This window comes from Anabrus simplex, chromosome 8 (assembly GCF_040414725.1).
Source record: "Anabrus simplex isolate iqAnaSimp1 chromosome 8, ASM4041472v1, whole genome shotgun sequence".
Lineage (NCBI taxonomy): Eukaryota > Metazoa > Arthropoda > Insecta > Orthoptera > Tettigoniidae > Anabrus > Anabrus simplex.
In genome coordinates this window covers 78,452,771-78,472,271 of record NC_090272.1, presented here as the reverse complement: position 1 = coordinate 78,472,271, position 19,501 = coordinate 78,452,771, and the positions used below count along the sequence as shown (strand labels likewise).

At 38.5% G+C, this 19,501-nt stretch overlaps 1 protein-coding gene across 3 annotated transcripts in view; it reads right to left on the bottom strand.

The window, feature by feature from the left end:
* Positions 1-19,501, bottom strand: part of LOC136879138 (17-beta-hydroxysteroid dehydrogenase 13) — a 42,425-nt gene that overhangs the window by 6,133 nt on the left and 16,791 nt on the right. For all 3 annotated transcript variants that reach the window (XM_067152891.2, XM_067152889.2, XM_068229008.1), the window contains 4 exons: positions 16,705-16,890; positions 15,811-15,963; positions 10,358-10,611; positions 8,271-8,396 (listed from right to left, as the gene is read on the bottom strand). In XM_067152891.2, coding sequence (XP_067008992.1) covers positions 8,271-8,396; positions 10,358-10,611; positions 15,811-15,963; positions 16,705-16,890 — 719 coding nt within the window. The remainder of the gene's footprint in view (positions 1-8,270; positions 8,397-10,357; positions 10,612-15,810; positions 15,964-16,704; positions 16,891-19,501) is intronic.

Here is a 19,501-nt window from a genome sequence, read left to right as displayed (position 1 = left end):
AAAATGATCGTGGCCACCATGCTAGCTAACTTACACATGTTATACAATGTATTACTGCAGTCAACAGACTTATAAGATTCAAATAATTATTTGAGGAAACTGAGTAATATCGTGAAACATACTCATACCTCATCTTTGTTCTTCTTTAGCAGGAAACTTTATGTAGTGAGGTAAGAATCTAGCAGCCTACTATTTGCATGTTCATATAGGTTAGGATGCACATCTGCTATCAGATCTCTTGTATTAATCTTCGTAAAACGATATCTATTCATAAAACTGATATTGTCGTACTTCAGGAAGATAATCGGTCGTATTCCATACATTTTCATACATCTTCTCATCTCCCTTTATTTCGCGAACTAACCACAACTTCATGTATGACCTCCATGTTACGGATGTTAGTCTTAGGTTAAACTACCTCTAGACCAGGACTAAAGTTAGTTCAGACTAAAGCCGGATGATCCTCAGACTAATAGGAAAAGCCCTCCATGAATAAGTAAAATGTTTATGTGCTCGTAGTGCATAGTTGGTACAGTTTTAGTCCGGACTAAACACGACTATGAATAGTACCCACATATACAGTGGAACCTCGATTATCCGTTCCCGGAAACTACGTTTTCCCGGAATATGCGTTCAAATTATGTGGTCCCGTGAGCATCGTAATTAAATCACGTTGTAAAAATCCTGCATTATCCGTTCCTCGAAGAAACGATTTCCCGGATCAACCGTCCAGAAATTTCAGTCCCATCAACGCTAAATCCTCGATCAATCTTTTTTTAATAAACTGTACCTCACGAAAGGACGGCTATGACATACTTATGGATCTTGGCGTTAACACCCAGTCATTGTGATAATTAGAGCAAATACTGTACTGGAAATACTGGAAAAGCGATCGGCGATGAACTTGCATCAGGGACCATCTTAGCATCGCATTCGGGTGGTAATTTTTAGAGAATCTCGGAAATCATACAGCAGAGTGGCCACAACAATTGTAAGCAGACGCAACACATTTCGACAGCTCTGCTTGAAGACGGAACGAGTTTGGTCAAATGTTCGCACTTATAAAACGTCCACATTATATCCAGGATTAGATGTTTATATTTTTACTATTTTTCGATCGTACTGCTGAACAGGTTTTCGGCACTTTCCTCAGGGCACTGTAGAGTAACTGGGCTTTCAGGCAAGAATTGAAACTGCTCCTTCTTAACAAAAATTTAGTATTTTAAAATTATCGTACACGATTATGTTAGTGAGACAAGAACAGATGTTGAATCTTACATTAAAAAGAAAGCCATGGGAGGTTTTGGGATTGCCTATTACTATTTTGGTTCTAATGTAAGACTGGGAATTTTACGTTTTCGTTTCAAAATGCCAAAAACCGCAGTTGTTTCATTTGCGCATGTTACATTTAAATGGTTTGTATCATTTCCCACTCGTACTGACATGTGCAGCGAGCGCGCTTTCCAGATGACCTCAAGGTCACGAATAACTGTAATTTCTGAAGTTTTCTCTTTCCAATTTGATTGGATTAGTGACGGGCAGAATAGAATAGAATATAATGCATTCGAGAACTTTTGAGAATCAATACTTACATTCAAAAACCATGTTTTTGAGTTCAACATAACCTTTAAAAGTAGATGTAGGCCTAATTTACGCGGTACAAGATTTCCAGAAACTGACTGCGAACAGCAACAGTATACCGGAGAACAAATTACAATGAAAGATTAAGAAAAGAAGGGATTTCGCCATCATGTTGGGTGTTTTTGTATCTAATGTACGGTACTTTAATTTATTAGATGAGGGAATTAAAAACTACTTGTGGTCGATTGTCATTTGGCTTGGCGTTATTAGATATTTCAAAGTTTGGCTAATCAAAGTTGCTGAACTGAAAGAAGTTTTTACGGGAAACTGACGAAGATTCCCCCGTGAAATTGAATATAAAGTATCGAGATTTTGAACTCACGTACCAGTAATTAATGCGATTTCGCGGTCTAACATGCCTGTCTCTCATCCAGAGGGCCCGGGTTCGATTCCGACCAGTTCGGCAATTTTACCTAGATATAAGGGCTGGTTCCAGGTCCACTCAGCCTACGTGATTACCTTTAATTGAGGAGCAATCTAATGGTCAGATGGTGACCCCGATCTAGAGAGCCAGGAATATCGGCCGAGAGGATTCGTCACACTGACCATGTGTCACCTTGTAATCTGCAGGCCTTCGGGCTGAGCAGCGGTCGCTTGGCAGGCAAAATCCTATTGGGGCTGTAGTTTGGTTTAGGAGTTTTAGTAAAATTATAATTAAACTTATACATATTTATTTTTGTGATGTTTAGCCAAATTGTTGATGGTTTCCCATTCATTCCCAGATTTTCCACTTTCTCGTGTTGTACGTTTTATTTTCATGGTCCCTCAAAAAACGGAGAATCGAGGTTCCACTGTAATAGACCAAACTGAAAGGATCAACAGAATTTAGAATATATAGAATGATAGAACACATAATAAGATAAGCAAAATGACAGATCGACCGTTTGGGAAGAGGAAGCAGTGGAAAGGACAGGGACAATATCTACATCTTCAAATAGATTGGCTTTCTCCTCATTAGTCTTAATTTTATGAGTTGTAACTATTGTAATGAGAGTATCATTCTTCAGGTAGAGAATGGACTCACGCTCAGCTGAGAACAGTACTTTTGTTGTATAGCTTAATTTAAAATAATTTCTGTGATTTTTTAATCCTAGCACATTCCTTGTGCACGTTATTGAAGAATAAAGAAGTAGATTTCAAAACTCGCTAAATCATTTTTTTTGTTTTTAGTTATGCTACTGAGTGTGTTCCCCTATTCATGATACACAACTCTAATAAGACTTTAAATCCATCTCAGTCGTGTTGATTTTGAATGTCCAAATTGATGCTTTTTCCATATTATCATCTTTTCACTTGGTTTCTATCCATTCTGCATGTTGGGAACCATCTTGGCTGTGCTGTTCTTGTCAGCTGCGGCTTGGAATAACTCTGTAGATGTTTTGGAGGTCCATGTTCTGATATTTTGTAACCAGAGTGTTCTTCGACCAACATTTCTCTTTCTCAGTATTTTTCCTTGAAGAATAGACTGTAGGAGATGGTATCTACTTTCACTCCTCATGACATGTCTAAGGTGTTGAATCTTCCTTGTTTTCATAGTAGTCGACACTTCCTTGCCTTTCTTCATTTTCTGGAGAATCTTAGCATTTGTGACATGTTCTGTCCATGGCACCCTCAATATTCTTCTCTACAACCACATCTAAAAAGCCTCCAATCGTTTACATAATGACTCAGAAAGTAATCAAATGGAATATAAGGATCCACCTATTCAATACTAAATTATGTGAGAAATTATTAAATCACCACATATTCATTAATTTATTTCATGGTACCAGTTTCAGCTTAGTGATTGCCATTATTAGCCATAGGGAGTTTACAATTCATTAATTCAGCTTCCATAGACTGTACAATTACATATTTTGAAATATGCCAACAGTATAGGAAGACATATGAAGTGACAATGACATGTTAGACCTTAAAATTGAAATATACTAAGGCCCGGTTTCACAGTTTGAGTTTAAGCCGAAGCTTTAGTAAGCCACGCACGCTGCTTAAGCAAGGCTTACTCTTTGGCTTAAACACTACGAGTTTCACAGTAGGGGGACCATGTGCAGCTTTACTAAGCTGAACATCTCCGAAGTTGGTAATGCTTGCGCATGCGCAATGATTCAATTCTCATCTTTGTTTACATCCGTAGCCTATGATTGATTGACTTGTAGGTTATACATCGTTTATCAGCCAAGATAATTTAGAAAAATGAACGGAAAATGTGATTCCAATAATAGTAACAAAAATAAAGTTTAAAATAGGTCACTCGCCCGTCCTGCTGACACGTATTACCACTACAGTCTAAAATGGCCATAACTTCTGAACCATTCATGCAAATAATGTTATGACAAGGTTATTGCAATCCTTATAAAATACTGGAGGAGGTCAAGCAATTTATTTTGATGAGGAATTCGAGGATAATATTGAAATATTTATTTAATGTTAAGGAGTTATGTTTTTTTACCGCTGAGTATAGCATAAAATCGCTTCTAGAGGGCAAACGGTTGGAAATAGGTATATACCATCGCGGACTTTTTTGTAGAGGTTTCTATGCTCTACAATTCGTACACTTACACTTGGGGTCTATCGTTGATGGTTCACGCAGTGTAAGCCTAGAAAGCAAGTGACCGACGGACATTTTTGTCTCTTTTACTGTGTATCGGAACACGGAAACTGTATTATTTCACGAGCTTCGAAATATATTCGGAAATATAAGTTATTTAATGTTAATGTTAATGGTTTTACGTCCCACTAACTATGAATTTGAGCACCTTCACCACAGGACTGAGACAGGATTGAACCTGCCAAGTTATAAGAAGGCCAGCACTCTACCATCTGAACTGAATCCTTAGCTTAAACCTCAGTTTCATACAGCTTAAGCCGGTCACAGATAAGCTCGGCTTACCACTTGCACTCCCCACTGTGAAACTCGTCCAGAGTTTAAGCTCCCGCTTAAGCCCGATCCAAGGCTTAAGCGTAAACTGTGAAACCGGGCCTTAATGACTTAAAATGGATAGCCGTATAGTAGCTGAATAATGTTATTTACAAGTGTATGATTGATAGTCATTTAACTTCATTTTACAAGTTTACAACTTGAAAGGCATGTTATTAAAGGAAATTAACAATCTAAAATCCAATATAAATGTTTTTTAATTATTATGATTGCATTTGGTTGGTAAAACATGGCGTATTTTTCGTCTGTATATCACTGGTAGTGTGCAGTGTACAAGTGACAAGGGATTTCAATTTAATTGTTGTTTTTCTTCATTAAAGACAGCTTGAGTCAATTATATGCAGTCCACGGATATTGTAGCCATATTACAGCAATAATGGGCTGGTATAAAAGTAACAGATGGTGCTTGATATGAAAATTGTTCCTCAAGAATTATAGGCTTGCGTAATTGTATGAAACACTGGGCAAGTGCAATCATAATATTTATATTGGATTTTAGATTGTTAATTTCTTTTAATAACATGACTTTCAAGTTGTAAACTTGTAAAATGTAGTTAAATGGCTATCAAGTCATACACTTGTAAATAACATTATTCTGCTACTATATGGATATCCATTTTAAGTCATTTAGTATATTTCAATTTTAAGGTCTAACATGTCAATATCACTTTATATGTCTTTGTAAACTCCCTGTGGCTGATGATGGCGATCACTTTCCGAAACCGGTACCGTCAAACGAGGCTATTTCGGACAGTATGGTAGATTTGCCGTATTTTGTTGCATAGCAACGACCCCCCGGTGCGTTGCACTTCCGCGCGAGTTTCAGTTTGATCTGAGGTTATGTTTCTTGCGATATGCGCTTTTCACTATGAGTCGACTTCATACTTTGGAAAATTTCCTGTGTAGACTGGCATTGTTGAAAGTTCATGCATTTACATTAAGTGGATACTTTCGATTGTCGTGACCGGAAGGAATGCATTATAACTATGGTTCTTAGTGAGATCAACTGACTGAAGTGTTTATAAACGATTTCCTGTGGAATTTTGGTGCGATTTGGTGAAAAATAGTGTTTTACGCACATTTCACTGAAAACTGAAAGTGATTTTGGACAATGCCTAGAAATTATCAGAGGCAGAAAGGAGCTGCTTCGAAGGTGTAATTACGAACCAAAATTATTAGAAAAAGCCGTACGTGATATTAAAAGTGGCATGTTGTCTTGTAGGAAAGCATTTGATTTGTATGGTATGCCTTGGTACACCCTACAAAATAAAGTGCGGAAAGTACATCCAAAAAATGGGAAGACAACCAATGCTAAATGAGGAAGAAGGAAATGCTCAAGGAAGCTTGTCACCCTCCGGCCATGCTCCAACACAACTTGCTACTTCCTGCTGCCGCCGCAAATAAAATATTCTTCCTGGGAAGTCGATTTTTGGCCGTGACTTCCGCCGAAATGAAAGCAGTGCACAAACAAGTGATGGCACTGGCAGCAGCAATGAAGATGAATGCGATGAAGCACACAATGAATGTAATGACGTTCTGGTGTTGCAAGAAGAGGCTTTCCTTGTTGCAGATTATAAATACAAGTTGAGGAACAAAGAGCTTGCTTGCTTGTTGTTTAAAGGGGCCTAACATCGAGCATGCAGGCAGTATTTTGGCCTGGACTGAAATAATCGTTCAAGGGATGTGGATGTCAAATACTTGCGCCCATATAAAAACAGCAGAAAAGCGTTTGTGGTCCCTAACATCCCTGATGAGGATACAATACCATAGCTAAACAACAAATTTTGAAAATACTTCCAGTCCAAGTCGAGAAGAGAGGAATTTTTATTTTCAAAGAAAATGTATTTTAGATTTATAGGCCATGGCAGCTACCGTACACGTTCATTGTATCGACGTTTTTCTGCATCGAGATTTGTATCGTTTGTAAGAAAAATTAAGATATTTCAGTAGGATCTCTGTGCAGTTGATATTTCAATTTAGACCAGAAAGCTTTACATTTACCTTGTCAGAAAGTAAAGATCGATCAGTAACACATTTCATTTATAATTATAACGATTTTAACCAGCTATACTCCGCACGCCTCTACTTCTAAATTGACGTTTTGGCAGATTTTGGCTCTATCTGGTGGTTATGTGCTGAAGCACAGACATCCAACCAATCCCAATCTGCCATTCATATCAATTTATATCGGCAGAGCACGATCTCGAAACCCAGTTGCCAACTTTATTATTTATATGCACCACGTGGTTAACCTATCTCGCTCAGCGTGTATGGTATTCAGTACGCTTCGCGATCTTTTGTATTTTCCTTCAGTAATTAGTATGTTTTTCATATTGTTGGAGGGTACTAGTGACTCTGAGATCAGTGGGGCGTTTCCTTTGTAGACCATGACCTCCTTCCTGTGTTAGTCATTAGCGGTGAATGATGTTTTATTTCCTCATTCTCTTTTATTCTCTTATTAGTGTCAGATGTTGTTAGTAAGTGTAGTTTTTGTGAATTTGTTTTCAATCCCTATTCATTCATTTTTCTGAGTACAGTATTACATTTTACAAGGGCTGTTTACCGCGGTCGTATTGCATCAGCTGTTCTCGCAGGCGTAGTGCGCTGGCAACAGAGGAAAGGCGATGCTAATTTGTTTCGCGAAACTTCAATTTAGAAGTAAGGCTGTGCAGACTATAATCATATTTTGGACACCCTCAGAACACTTTAAATATCACAACAGTAAAGCAAAAAGAATGAAGAATTGAAATAAAGGACTATTTGTGTCCAAAATCATCTAATACTCTTTGAAACTTCGGACAGCAGTTTAAAAAGCATGTGCGTCCGAAATCACCCCAAAGTACGGGGTAAATTCGGACACTCCTTTTTGTTTTCTCAAGAAAACATGCGTTGGCGTATATCTTTCGTTTGTAGGGTATTGCATTAATTGGATATATTCCTCATTATTAGCATGATAAACAATACAATTTAAGATTTCCTTCGTGAGTTAAGACGAAAATTTACTATTGAATAGGTTTTATCCTTATTTTCCATTTTAGTACTTTGTGAATCTCGATTCAATACGGACCATATAATGAAATTCTTGACGTTGAATACATGACTGTCAGAGTCCATGTTGCAGCACCACAGAAGAGGTTTGAGAACACATAGAGAACACTGACCCCTCATAGTCATTTCTAAACCAAGATTTTTAAACAGATTTCTCGTCTTAATGAAAACTGCCCTGGCTTTTCCAATTTGAGACCTCACCTCATCAGAAGGATCCCACTGGACATTTATGGTGGTGCCAAGATATGTGTACTTACGTACTTATTCAGTGGGATACTGGTATATCCACTGATGGGAAGAGAACATGAAAACAAGTAATTGGGCTCAATTACAGTTACTTGAAAAATATTTTACTCAATTATGAAAAGAAAAATGTTCTCTGCAAATCCAATTGTGCATCGTCGTTCTTAACATAACATGAAGAGCATCCCTGACTTTTTTCTTTTTTTGGCGGTATATGATACATAAGTTGATTTGACACTAGTAAAGTTTATTTCTTTCCAATAATGACCAGTCATTGGGCTTATTTTATTACATGTTTTTTCTTTATGTCCCCATCTCTCTACACTTGATTTGAACTAAACAAATTGTGAGAGAAATAATTCTAGGCCATTATCCTAAGTGCAAAGAGACAAGCAAGTACCTCAAAATGTTCCCAAAGTAGAGCAGATATCCAGGAACACTTATTTCCGAATAATTTCGCCTCATCCCACTGATGATCTGTTGGGCAGCATCTCTGGGATCTATAGTGCCAAAGTAGCTTGGGATTCTGAAAGCAGACCAGAGACTATTTTCAAAATAATGAAACACTACATTCGTTATAAAAATGACTGACACACACTGCTAGTGGAAACTATAATCTTACAATGGCTTTCTTCACAATACGAGGTGAGAGCATACCAAATTATGAAAAATCTAATGTGAAATAATTAGTTAACTAATAATGCCCAGGACATAAAAAAGTTACTCATGTATGAACATTAAATATGAACTATTTGATAATAAAATACAGAAAAGTGAACTGATAGGTGTAACATCATCAACATGTTGAATCATCTTCAGAAACGCTATGAACAATGTGTGGCATGTAATGGTACATATTTTGAACACATACTGTACCAACATAATTGCCACTCTTTCCAGACAGAATTAATATTTACCCCAAGAGACGCAATAATTGAGATATTCAGGAATTCAGAGTGAATAACATTTCAGCGTTATTTTCTGCCCACGGTATTACTTAAAATAAAGATTGTTTCTCAAGTAGAGGACTGACCCTCAACAGGCTTCCCATAAGACACAAATACTTTTCATTGTAGTAATGGCAAAAGTGGCAAGGAAAAATGAAAACGATGTTTGCAGATGACCTGTTAGTCTAAAGGAGAAACAGAAGAGGATCTCCAGGAACAGTTAGATGCAAGGGAAGATGAGGTGGAACAATATGAAATGAAATTTAATGCCAAGAAGAGTGAGATAGTGATTACAACTAGAAAGAAGAAGAGATCTACAATAGGGATATACTTAGGAAAGTAGAGAGTTTCAAGTACCTGGAAAGTATCATACAGGAAAGTGGAAGAAATGATAAGGAAATAATCAAGCGTGGAAGACAAGCAGGAGCTTTCCTAAAAAGTGTCAGAGGCCTGGTTTGCAGCAAGGATGTCCCTCAGAGAAGCAAAAGAGTGATACAGAGGACGTAGTAAGTACCTATTCAGACGTACGCAGCAGAATCGTGGGTAATGAGGAAGCGAGCTGTGACTAGGATACATGCAAGTGAAATGAAATTTCTGAGAAGCAGGATAGAAGACCATTCAGCCGAGGTGGACTAAAGCAACTTGTAAAAAGAAAAGAAAATATATATACACGAAGCTCGACTTAAACTGAAACTTCCTCCAGATATCAACAAACAACTCTGGTGTAGTTCCTCTTGCACAAATTGATAAACTGAAAATGGTGATGGATTTCACCTGATATTTTTCCTTGATGTATGAGGATACAAGCGAGTAAGCCAAATGATTCTCGTACAGATGGTTATGAGGTTATTTAGGGGCTGTAGTATGTATGTAAAGGAAAGGGCATGTAAGTCTCTGGTAAGACCCCAACTACAGTATGGATCCAATGTAAGGGACCCTCAACAGGATTACTTGATTCGAGAACTGGAAAAAATCCAAAGAAAAGCAGCTCGATTAGTTCTGGGTGATTTTCAACAAAAGAGTAGCATTACAAAAATCTGCAAAGTTTAGGCTGGGAAGACTTGGGAGAAAGGAAACAAGCTGCTCGAGCCGTCAGTGGAGAGATGGCATGGAATGACAGTAGTAGACAAATAAGTTTGAGTGGTGTTTTTAAAAGTAGGAGAGATCACAAGTTGGAATTCAAAAGCAGACGTCATCACGTAGTTGCTCTAGGGAGCCGGTGTTACTTGCTCTACTCGGGACGGGTGTTGGGTCACATGACAAGAGAGCAGCGGGCAGGCAGCTGCATAATATAATAGCCTCATTTCTTAACTTACCAATGACAGCTATAAAAAACAAAAAAGTACTATTTTACAGCAAGAAGGAAAATTTGAAATATTTTGCAATTTAAAGATGGATCTTAGAATCCCTAACATTGATTTATTGTGGATTGCAAGAAACGAAACACTTGAAAATGGGAGCTGGCAATACAGATTATAACTCAATTAAAAAAACCCATTATTATTGCTTTCCAAAACTAAGATTTAATCAGAGAGCTTACCTAAGGCGGATATCCCGAGCTAGATCGCTGCTCACGATGAAGGGATAAATATGAACCAAGGTCAGATGTATGTCGTTAGATGCTTTGGTGGCTCGAAGCTCCTCAGACAAGGCCTCCACCAGTCCCTGGACGGCAAACTGCGAGGCGCACAGCGGAACCTGGTCCTTGATACCCGATAGCCCAGCTACAGAGGTGAGAGCCACGATGTGACCCGAGTTCAGTTCTAACATCCGAGGGAGGAAGACCTCTAAAATCTGTAGACATTATAATGCTAATATATAATATAGATTCAAAACAGTAAATACTTTAACTAACTAAATACAGCAATTGACACTTCATGCAGTTGTCGGCTTGGATACTCTCAGCCATTGCTCTGGTTCCAAAACAATTGGATGACCCAGTATATTTAAAGACAGTAATTTGGTTATTTACAGTCTGTTTAGAAATAATGAAGCCAACTTTTCAACAGAATTGTCCACTAGTTGGAATGTATAACTTTTGGCCCATTATGCATCTTTTTTTTTTTTTAAATTGATGAAAAGACCTGATGTGGATCATCAGGTTTGACTGTAGGCCTAAATAATATTTTTCAGAACAAAAACTTATTACGAAGACAAAATAATAGTCTATTACTAAAATACAATTATTCCAGCTCATTTAGGAGGAAAGGCGAAAGCAGATACCGATCCTCCTTACAGAAATTCCTCTCTTTGAAATTGGTGGATACACTGTACTTCTTTCCCCTGGCTGAATATGTGCCCGAAGTGTGGGCATTCCCGAGTATCACTCACGGTTGGCTCTCTGATGCAAAGAGAGTATTCCGTCCGCTCCTGCATCTGGGCAACAAGTGGTTTCAGCTGTTCGCCACCATGATGCCCATGGGTGTCCTCAGCCTCTCCATTGTTTTGCAGTGGCAAGAGCTTTCTGTACAGGATGATTTTTAATTTCTTTTTTATTTACAGCTGCTTTACGTCGCACCGACACAGACAGGTCTTATGGTGACAATGGGATAGAAAAGGGCTACAAGTGGGAAGCGGCTGTGGCCTTAATTAAGGTACATCTCCAGCATTTGTCTGGTATGAAAATGGGAAACCATCTTCAGGGCTGCCAACAATGGGGTTCGAACCCACTATCTCCCGAATTCAAGCTCACAGCTGCGTGCCCCTAATCACATGACCAACTCGCTTGGTCAGGATGATCATTATGCTGTTTGACCATTCTGAGCCAGTGGCATTGTCTCTCCTCCAGTTTCTCACCAATAGCGGTGATTCAGGAGAATCCTTTCACGTGCTCATTACGCACTCAGTCGGTTTGAGTAACACCTGCAGACCACCACAGCATTTGCATCTCTGTGGTGTGCATGTGCATTTGTCTAGCATTTGGAGCCAAATACGAGGGTAGGTTTGACAATCATCCTACAAACTTTTCCTCTGAGCTTTGTTGGCATCCATCTGTCGCACAACACACCTGTTAGCGACTGCCATTTCATCCAGCCAATGCCGATACGATGCTCGACATGGTTGCTGATTGTGGCATCGGTGCTAATGACAGAACTGGGATAACTGAAACAGTCAGTCATCATCAGTGGTTCGCCCGCTATGAAGACAATGTTGTACAAGCCAAACAACTCTGGCTCTGTAAAGTTGCAGAACGTGTATTCTTTCCTTTTACGGCTGACCCTGAATTCGTATCACTCCGGCAATGCTCTCAATTGTTTTCAGGTTGTCTTAACCTCTTCACACATTTCATCGACCAGAATTATATCATCCATGTACGGCAAGAGCCATGTTAGTTCTGGCATCAGGTGCCTGTGTCAGGTAGTTAATATCAACGTTGAACAGAATTGGACTCGATTCTGATTCCTGATGCACACTGACTTCAACAGGAAAACTTTCAGAGACCCCTGAATTAGCTTTCACTTTGGTAGAGGGATGAACATATATTCTGAATCAGCCTCACATACTCCCCGGAAATGTTATGGTATCACAATATTACCCAGACTATCTCTCTTGGAACACATTCACAGGCTTCCTCCAGGTGTATACGCAGGAGAAAAATATAAATAAACTCTTTTACATCAGTATTCACATGCTATTTATATCACAACCAATACTTCAGATGCAATTTATATAAAACACTAACTTACTCTTTTACTTTTATGAGTTAATATCAACATTCTGAGCAAAAAGAACTGTTGTTCATTTATTCTTTTATGATCATAAGATTAAAAATAGGAAAATTGTAATGAATGGGTATCAAGATAATACAAGAATCTGTTTTGAGAGAATGGGTAGCCAAGTAATGTAGACATCTACTTATTACTCAGGTATCACTAGCCCTAATTTGGAGCAGTAATTTTATACAAAACTTGAGATCAGTGGATTGGTATGCATGTAAATAATGTTTAATATTATGCAAGGTCACTCAAGAAAAGAATGAGCACATGGTATTGTATGTTCCTTGCATTTAATAATTTATTAGGCAATTTTAACGATTATAAATAACATAATAAAATTCATCTCCCATGTACCGTAGATATAAACCATAGATATAATGTCCAATAATGGACCATTTATAGTTTTATCATGGCCAAGCAGGCATCAATTTTTGGTAATGAGAAAGTCTCTCATAGTGCATTGGCACTGCCAGTGGCTCCAATTAGCCTACGCAGTGGCCTCCACGGTATGCGCTAGCCATATGTCTTGGTAGGTGTACTAGGTACCAACTGATGAGCCCAGTCTAGCACACGGGGGTGAAACGCTGGCAACCAGGAATGAGTTAGCTGGAAAATTTATAATGTCCAATAACGGACAATTTATATTGGTATTATAAATTTACTCATTCGGGACAAATATTTCAGATTCCCTATGGGAATCAACATCTATATCAGGCCTACTATGTTAAATAATACTCAGAAAATAAAGGTTATAGACAAATTTTAATATCTTGGTGAGATTATAACTTGGAATGCTAACAAAAAAGCATCCATATATAGCAGAACTCAAAAATTGAGACAAGCACAACAAATTACCTGGCCGAGTTACAAGAAACAGTCTCTTTCGATTAATGCTAAATTTTGACATTCTTACTCCATCGTTGAGCCAGAAGCAACATATGCAAGTGAAACATTATTTAAACTGAATATCCAATCAACAACAGACAAACTGCAGAAAGTTGACAGAAGAATTCTTTGGACAATTAATAATAAAAAACACCAGATTGATGGCCAGTGGAGACTTTTGTCAAATTCAGTATTTTACAAGGAAAGTGAATCGATCGTTGATACAATGCGAAAACAGAGGATTGCGTTCTTTGGACACATATACCGCTTATCAAATACTAGACTCCTGAAACAACTTTCTGATTTCTTTTGGATAGTAAAACAAAAAACACATGGTTTAAAGAAATACAAATGAATTTAGATGAATTGAAAATTACTACAGATCAAATTGAAAATATAATAATAATAATAATAATAATTGTTACCGAGTTTTAGCGGTAGTTAAGCATGAAAGAAGGTGCTGGGTGGTGAATAGGTCTCAAGCTACTAAAGAGAAATTAAATTTTAAAATTTAACAAGGTTATATTTTCTTTTCAAAATTAGGTAACAACAAATAGAACAGGTACTTAGTAGCCGAAATACAACTTGAAATGTACAAGTACAGGGATTAAAGAATTTGGGCTTCGAGCCCTGAAAACACAATTCTTGAGCAACTAGCTCACTTTACGATATACCAATTTCAACAAAAGGGGCAGAAGACCCCACTCAAACCCTGGAGCCCTTGCTCCAAATTACACAGCAAAGCCTCCTCGAGGCATACAACTCTCAGTTTTGGAAAAGAGCCACTCGCTCTTAAAGTTAAGCCTCTTCCAGGCCACACCAAACTCAACTTTCAAGTTGTCCTCAAAGGACATATACACAGGGGTAAAATACCCAACCTACTGAGGTCTCTTAGGTGAGAAAAGATTAATACATGACCTCTAAAATACAACTTGAGAGGAGGCGAACTTGCACTCCTAATACACTTTGCTTTTAAAACCTAATCTGGCTCTGGGCCACTAACGCAAGGGCTAATCCCATACTACAGAGGTGACTTAGGGAAGAACACTTTACATTACATAAACGAAGAAAAGTTTGAGAAAATAAGTTCACCTCAAAACAAATGTGAGTGGGAGCTCGAGAGGGTTAGCACTCTCTATCCCAATATGTAACTTTACAAGAAAGAGAAGAAAAGAGTAGTTACATTTTAGGAAAAGGTTACATGATGGAAAACGCTTCGAACCCGCCGCGAGAGTTAAACTGCCGACCTAGCAAGAAAAGAAGATATTAATAGGCCATTACCTGGTAGTAGATCGCTGCCGAGGAAAGAGGCGCTTCCCGCCTCCTGCAATGAACTTAATACACTGAAAGATGGAACAGAAGTGGCCCGGAGACCCCAAAATCAGCAGTTTATATCCTCTCGCGGAAGTTTCTAGGCGTTAGGGGAATGAAAACACCCGCCCACAATGTTTTTATTGGATAGGACCCCGCAACAGATACAAGTTGGGGGAAGATACACCAGATTGGTCAGAAATTACTAAAAGAAATTCGGGATTGGACAAATCTAAAACAAGGGGAAAAAGAGGGGTATACAGCCAACTTAAACAATAACAGAAAGAAATTTAACAAGAAACAAACTTTTGAAATAAAAATTTCTCCAACAAAATAGTTCTTTGATTTCGCACTAGGTTGCACTATTGTTGATCTTCAGTAGTGTCCTCTAGAAGAGAAAGTTCACACTTCTTACTTCAAGCGAAACAAAAACACATCAAAAGTGACACAGTTCAAAAACTCAAAATTTTCCACGTGGTGACATCTTCTGAGAAAGTAGGGAATTAATAGAATAGATAAAGTTCAACCTTCCTCCAGAAGAGGAGTTTCAACTGGCGCAACTTTTAAATAAACGGTGTAGAGGTGTACCGCCCGGTACAATAATAATAATAATAATAATAATAATAATAATAATAATAATAATAATAATAATAATAATAATAATATTTGATTTACGTCCCACTAACTACTTTTCCGGTCTTCGGAGACGCCGAGGTGCCGGAATTTAGTCCCGCAGGAGTTCTTTTACATGCCAGCAAATCTACCGACACAAGGCTGTTGTATTTGAGCACCTTCAAATACCACCGGATTGAGCCAGGATCAAACCTGCCAAGTTGGGGTTAGAAGGCCAGGCCTTAACCGTCTGAGCCACTCAGCCCGGCATTGAAAATAGAGAAGAGAAACAGATTCAAATAACAAGTACACAAGACTATCACTAAAAATATTGCAGCGTAAGCAGTATGTTATATCTGCAGAATAATGGGCTGCAAGATCATCCAGAATGAAGATGTTTTGGGAAATAAATAAATAAATAAATAAATAAATAAATAAATAAATAAATAAATAGACAGGAGATCCTTACCCAAAAGTGAGACATGATGCTGACGTCCATGGTCTTACGAATTTCTGGGGCCGGTTTACTAACTAGAGAACGAGGACTTGGTACACCACAGCAATGGACCAGGATGGTGACATCACCCACCTCTTTTCTCACCAGTGCACCAGTTTTCATGACCTGAATAATAATAATAATAATAATAATAATAATAATAATAATATGGATTAAGGTTCCTTTAACTCCTTGACTGTCTTAAGTCTCTATTCACATAAAGCCAAATGATCCTTTGAGGTATACAGAAAATGATTTATTATTTTAGATTATCACCATTAAACTGCACTTTTCTTATCCTATTCATCAGTTGTCCAGTATGATTGAATAGATGGTCTTTTAGACAGCTCATGAGGGTAAGTACTGATACATATATATTCAGTTCATCTACTGTCAAAATAATCAGTTCTTTGCCTCTGGAATTAGTGGGCAGATCTGTGTTCAAAATATCACTAGCATACCTGTTAGTTTTCGCTATTATGTGCTCCAAGAAGTAATAATAATAATAATAATAATAATAATTTAAAAAAACCACCATGAAATCTAATCCATTAAAACATCAGGAATTTGTGCTTCCAAGCCTGTTGTTCTGTAAACTGCAGTTTGTCAGGAACATGAACACTATCAACATTTAGGGGAATTTACAGCACCTGAATACAAAATCCCATCACCACCCTTGTGACTGTGAACGAATCATGACATTACTGCCATCTTCCTTATCACTACCATCACTTTCAGATTTGCCGCTCCAAATTCACGTAAACTCTAACATTCACTAAATGAATCATCATCACAATATAATTCTCTGTCAATAACATCTTTTTGATAAAGCACACTGCACTGGGCTGAATATCTTGATAACCTCACCTGTTCACGGTCGGCCACATCACAGGTGTAGGCATAGGCTTGTCTGCTGCCCACTTCCAAATTAGCTATCTCTTTCACGGTGCACTTGTTTGCTTCTTCGTTGATGTCCCAGCACACAACTTTGGCACCCAGGGCAGCAAACTGAATGGCCAGCTCCTTCCCAATTCCTCTCCCTGCACCTGCAATCTAAAGAGAATTTAAAGTTTCTTCCGATGTCTCGCAACAGGACTCCCAACAAGTGTGCTCCTCATTTCAATAACAGCCAAGCGAAGCGATGGGCAAAGAACAAATACATCATAAGATAATAAACAAAATGACAGGTCAAGACATACAGAGACAGGAACATGAAAAGGAACACATAACAGGATGAACAGGTGAGACTAGGAAGAGGGAGCAACAGAAAGAGGAGACAAAGATAAACATAAAAAGACAAAAGGACAAGAAAATCTCCACATCTTCATAAACCATGACTTCACAAAGACAGGCTCCTCAATTTCTATTCTTCTACAGCCATCTCTTCTCAGTTCTGATGAGCTTGTTTCACCTTCCCATCTTCATCAGGAGGCTGGGCATCAGGCCATCTTGATAGATCTTCAGTCATGTGAGAAACAACGTAAGATGAGAAGAAGACCATTTAAAGATAGGAAAAGAGAAGAGACAAAAAGATAAAGATGAACAAAGGACAAGCACAGAAGAAGGAAAGGATCCCAACAGGCCAATATAAGTACAGTAGAATCTTGATAATCCGAGATAATTAGGGGGTAAGGTACTTCGGATTTGGAATAACTCTGACTACATGGAACAACACAGGGAAATTGTGAAACATGAAAAAATTTGCAACGATTGAAGCTAAGGTCCTGTTGTGTCATTTCTTATAATGTTATGGCATGGATTAAGGTTATTTTTTGAAACAGGTCCTTTATTGACTTCTGTTTCTGAATGTTCCATTGTTTCAGTGCAGAAATGTCAAGCTATCGCTTGCAGAGCAGTGTTATTGGGACTGCCCCTGGTTGTTCTACATGGCGTAGTGCCGCCTCCAATGCAGTGAGACCCTTGCTATGAGACATATTTGGCGCCGTCTCTGCTAAAACTTCTTCCTCGCTATCTTCTTTTTGCTAGTGGCTTTACGCCACTCCGACACAGATAGGTCTTATGGCGACAATGGGATAGGAAAGGCCTGGGAGTTGGAAGGAAGGGGCCGTGGGCTTAATTAAGGTACAGCCCCAATATTTACCTTGTGTAACAATGGGAAACCACGCAAAACCATCTTCAGGGCTGCCGACAATGGGATTCAAACCCACTATCTCCCGGATGCACTCACAGCCGCACGCCTCTAACCGCACGGCCAACTCGCCCGGTACCTAGCTATCTTCTGTTGGTTCATTCAACACTTCAATGATTGATTCATCTGCAAGTTCATACTGTTCATCACTCTTCAACAATTCCGTGACTTCGATTCCACCTGGGTATCTGTGAGATTAGATCTGACAAGTTCACTACTGCTGTCATCAGAGTTACTGTCAGCAGACACAGCACTAAAACATTTTTCCATGATTTTGTGAATGTCTCTGGCTTCACTCGATTCTGCTAACCAATACACTATGTTGCTCACGGTTATTTGTTTGAGGAAGTTTGTGATGTTTTTCTCATGTTCCGTTCCTTGAGGAGTGAATGTAGCAGGCGGTGCAGATACTTTTTTAAAGACATTTCAAAACACCCTGATCCATAGGTTGTATCAAACGTATTACGTTAGGGGGCAAAAATAAAGCATTAATTCCATCATATACTAGTTCCTGTTCATCTGGATGTGACTCTGCACTGTCCAGCAATAAAACTGATTTAATAGAAAGACCCTTCTTTCTCAAAAACGTTTTAGTTTCAGTCACGATGACAAACACGTGCATGATCTCAGTAGAGGGGAGGCACAGTATGATGCCATGGCGGGAATAAGCAGGGAATGAAATGTTGCAGAAAACTCATTTTAAATAAAAAGAACATTTCAAATAACGCTCGGATTTAATGGAGCCTCAGATTTCCGAGACTCTGCTGTAATGGAAAGGAAAAACAAGTACAAATCAAGTTACATAACAGAAAGGTATGAACTTGAAAAGAAGGTATGGAAATTGTTGATTTCCCTTTTCATGTTTGTCCTTATCTCCTCTTTCTATTGCTGCCTCTTCTCACACTGATCTGTCACTCTCTTTATCCTATTATAGATTCCTTTTCATACTGGTATTTAGACTATTATTACGGCGTAGTCGCTACTCCCAGAGGGATTTTATACCTACTGCCATGTGTAACTTTAGACTGCACCTCAGGAGTACAGATGTCTTTTGTAACCGCGTCACTGAAGTACACATGTTGCTGACAGGAGAAACTTCTTCAGGTTTTATTTTTGCCATTGGGACTGGAGTCCTCTTTCTTCATATAAACCACTGACCATATTCTTTTTTTTTTTTTTTTGGTGAACGTATGTGTCATTTTCTACACAAAGGCTTCACCTGGCCTACAAAACGAGGACTCCTCCACCCGTAGCCATTAGTCCGGTAATGGCCGCTTGACCCTCGGCCAGACAGTCGCAGGTAGTACCTACCGTCTACTGTCATATACAGGAGCAGGATGATCACGACCTGACCTATGATGTGTGAATTAGCAAACATGTGCTAGTTTTATTGTTATGTAAAAGTAGATGTACATCTGCCAATGTAGAAACACATGAATATCCATTGTATTTAGTCTATTAGTCAATTTGTTTTTGTATGCTGCATGGCACAATGATATATCGTGGCTCCTATGC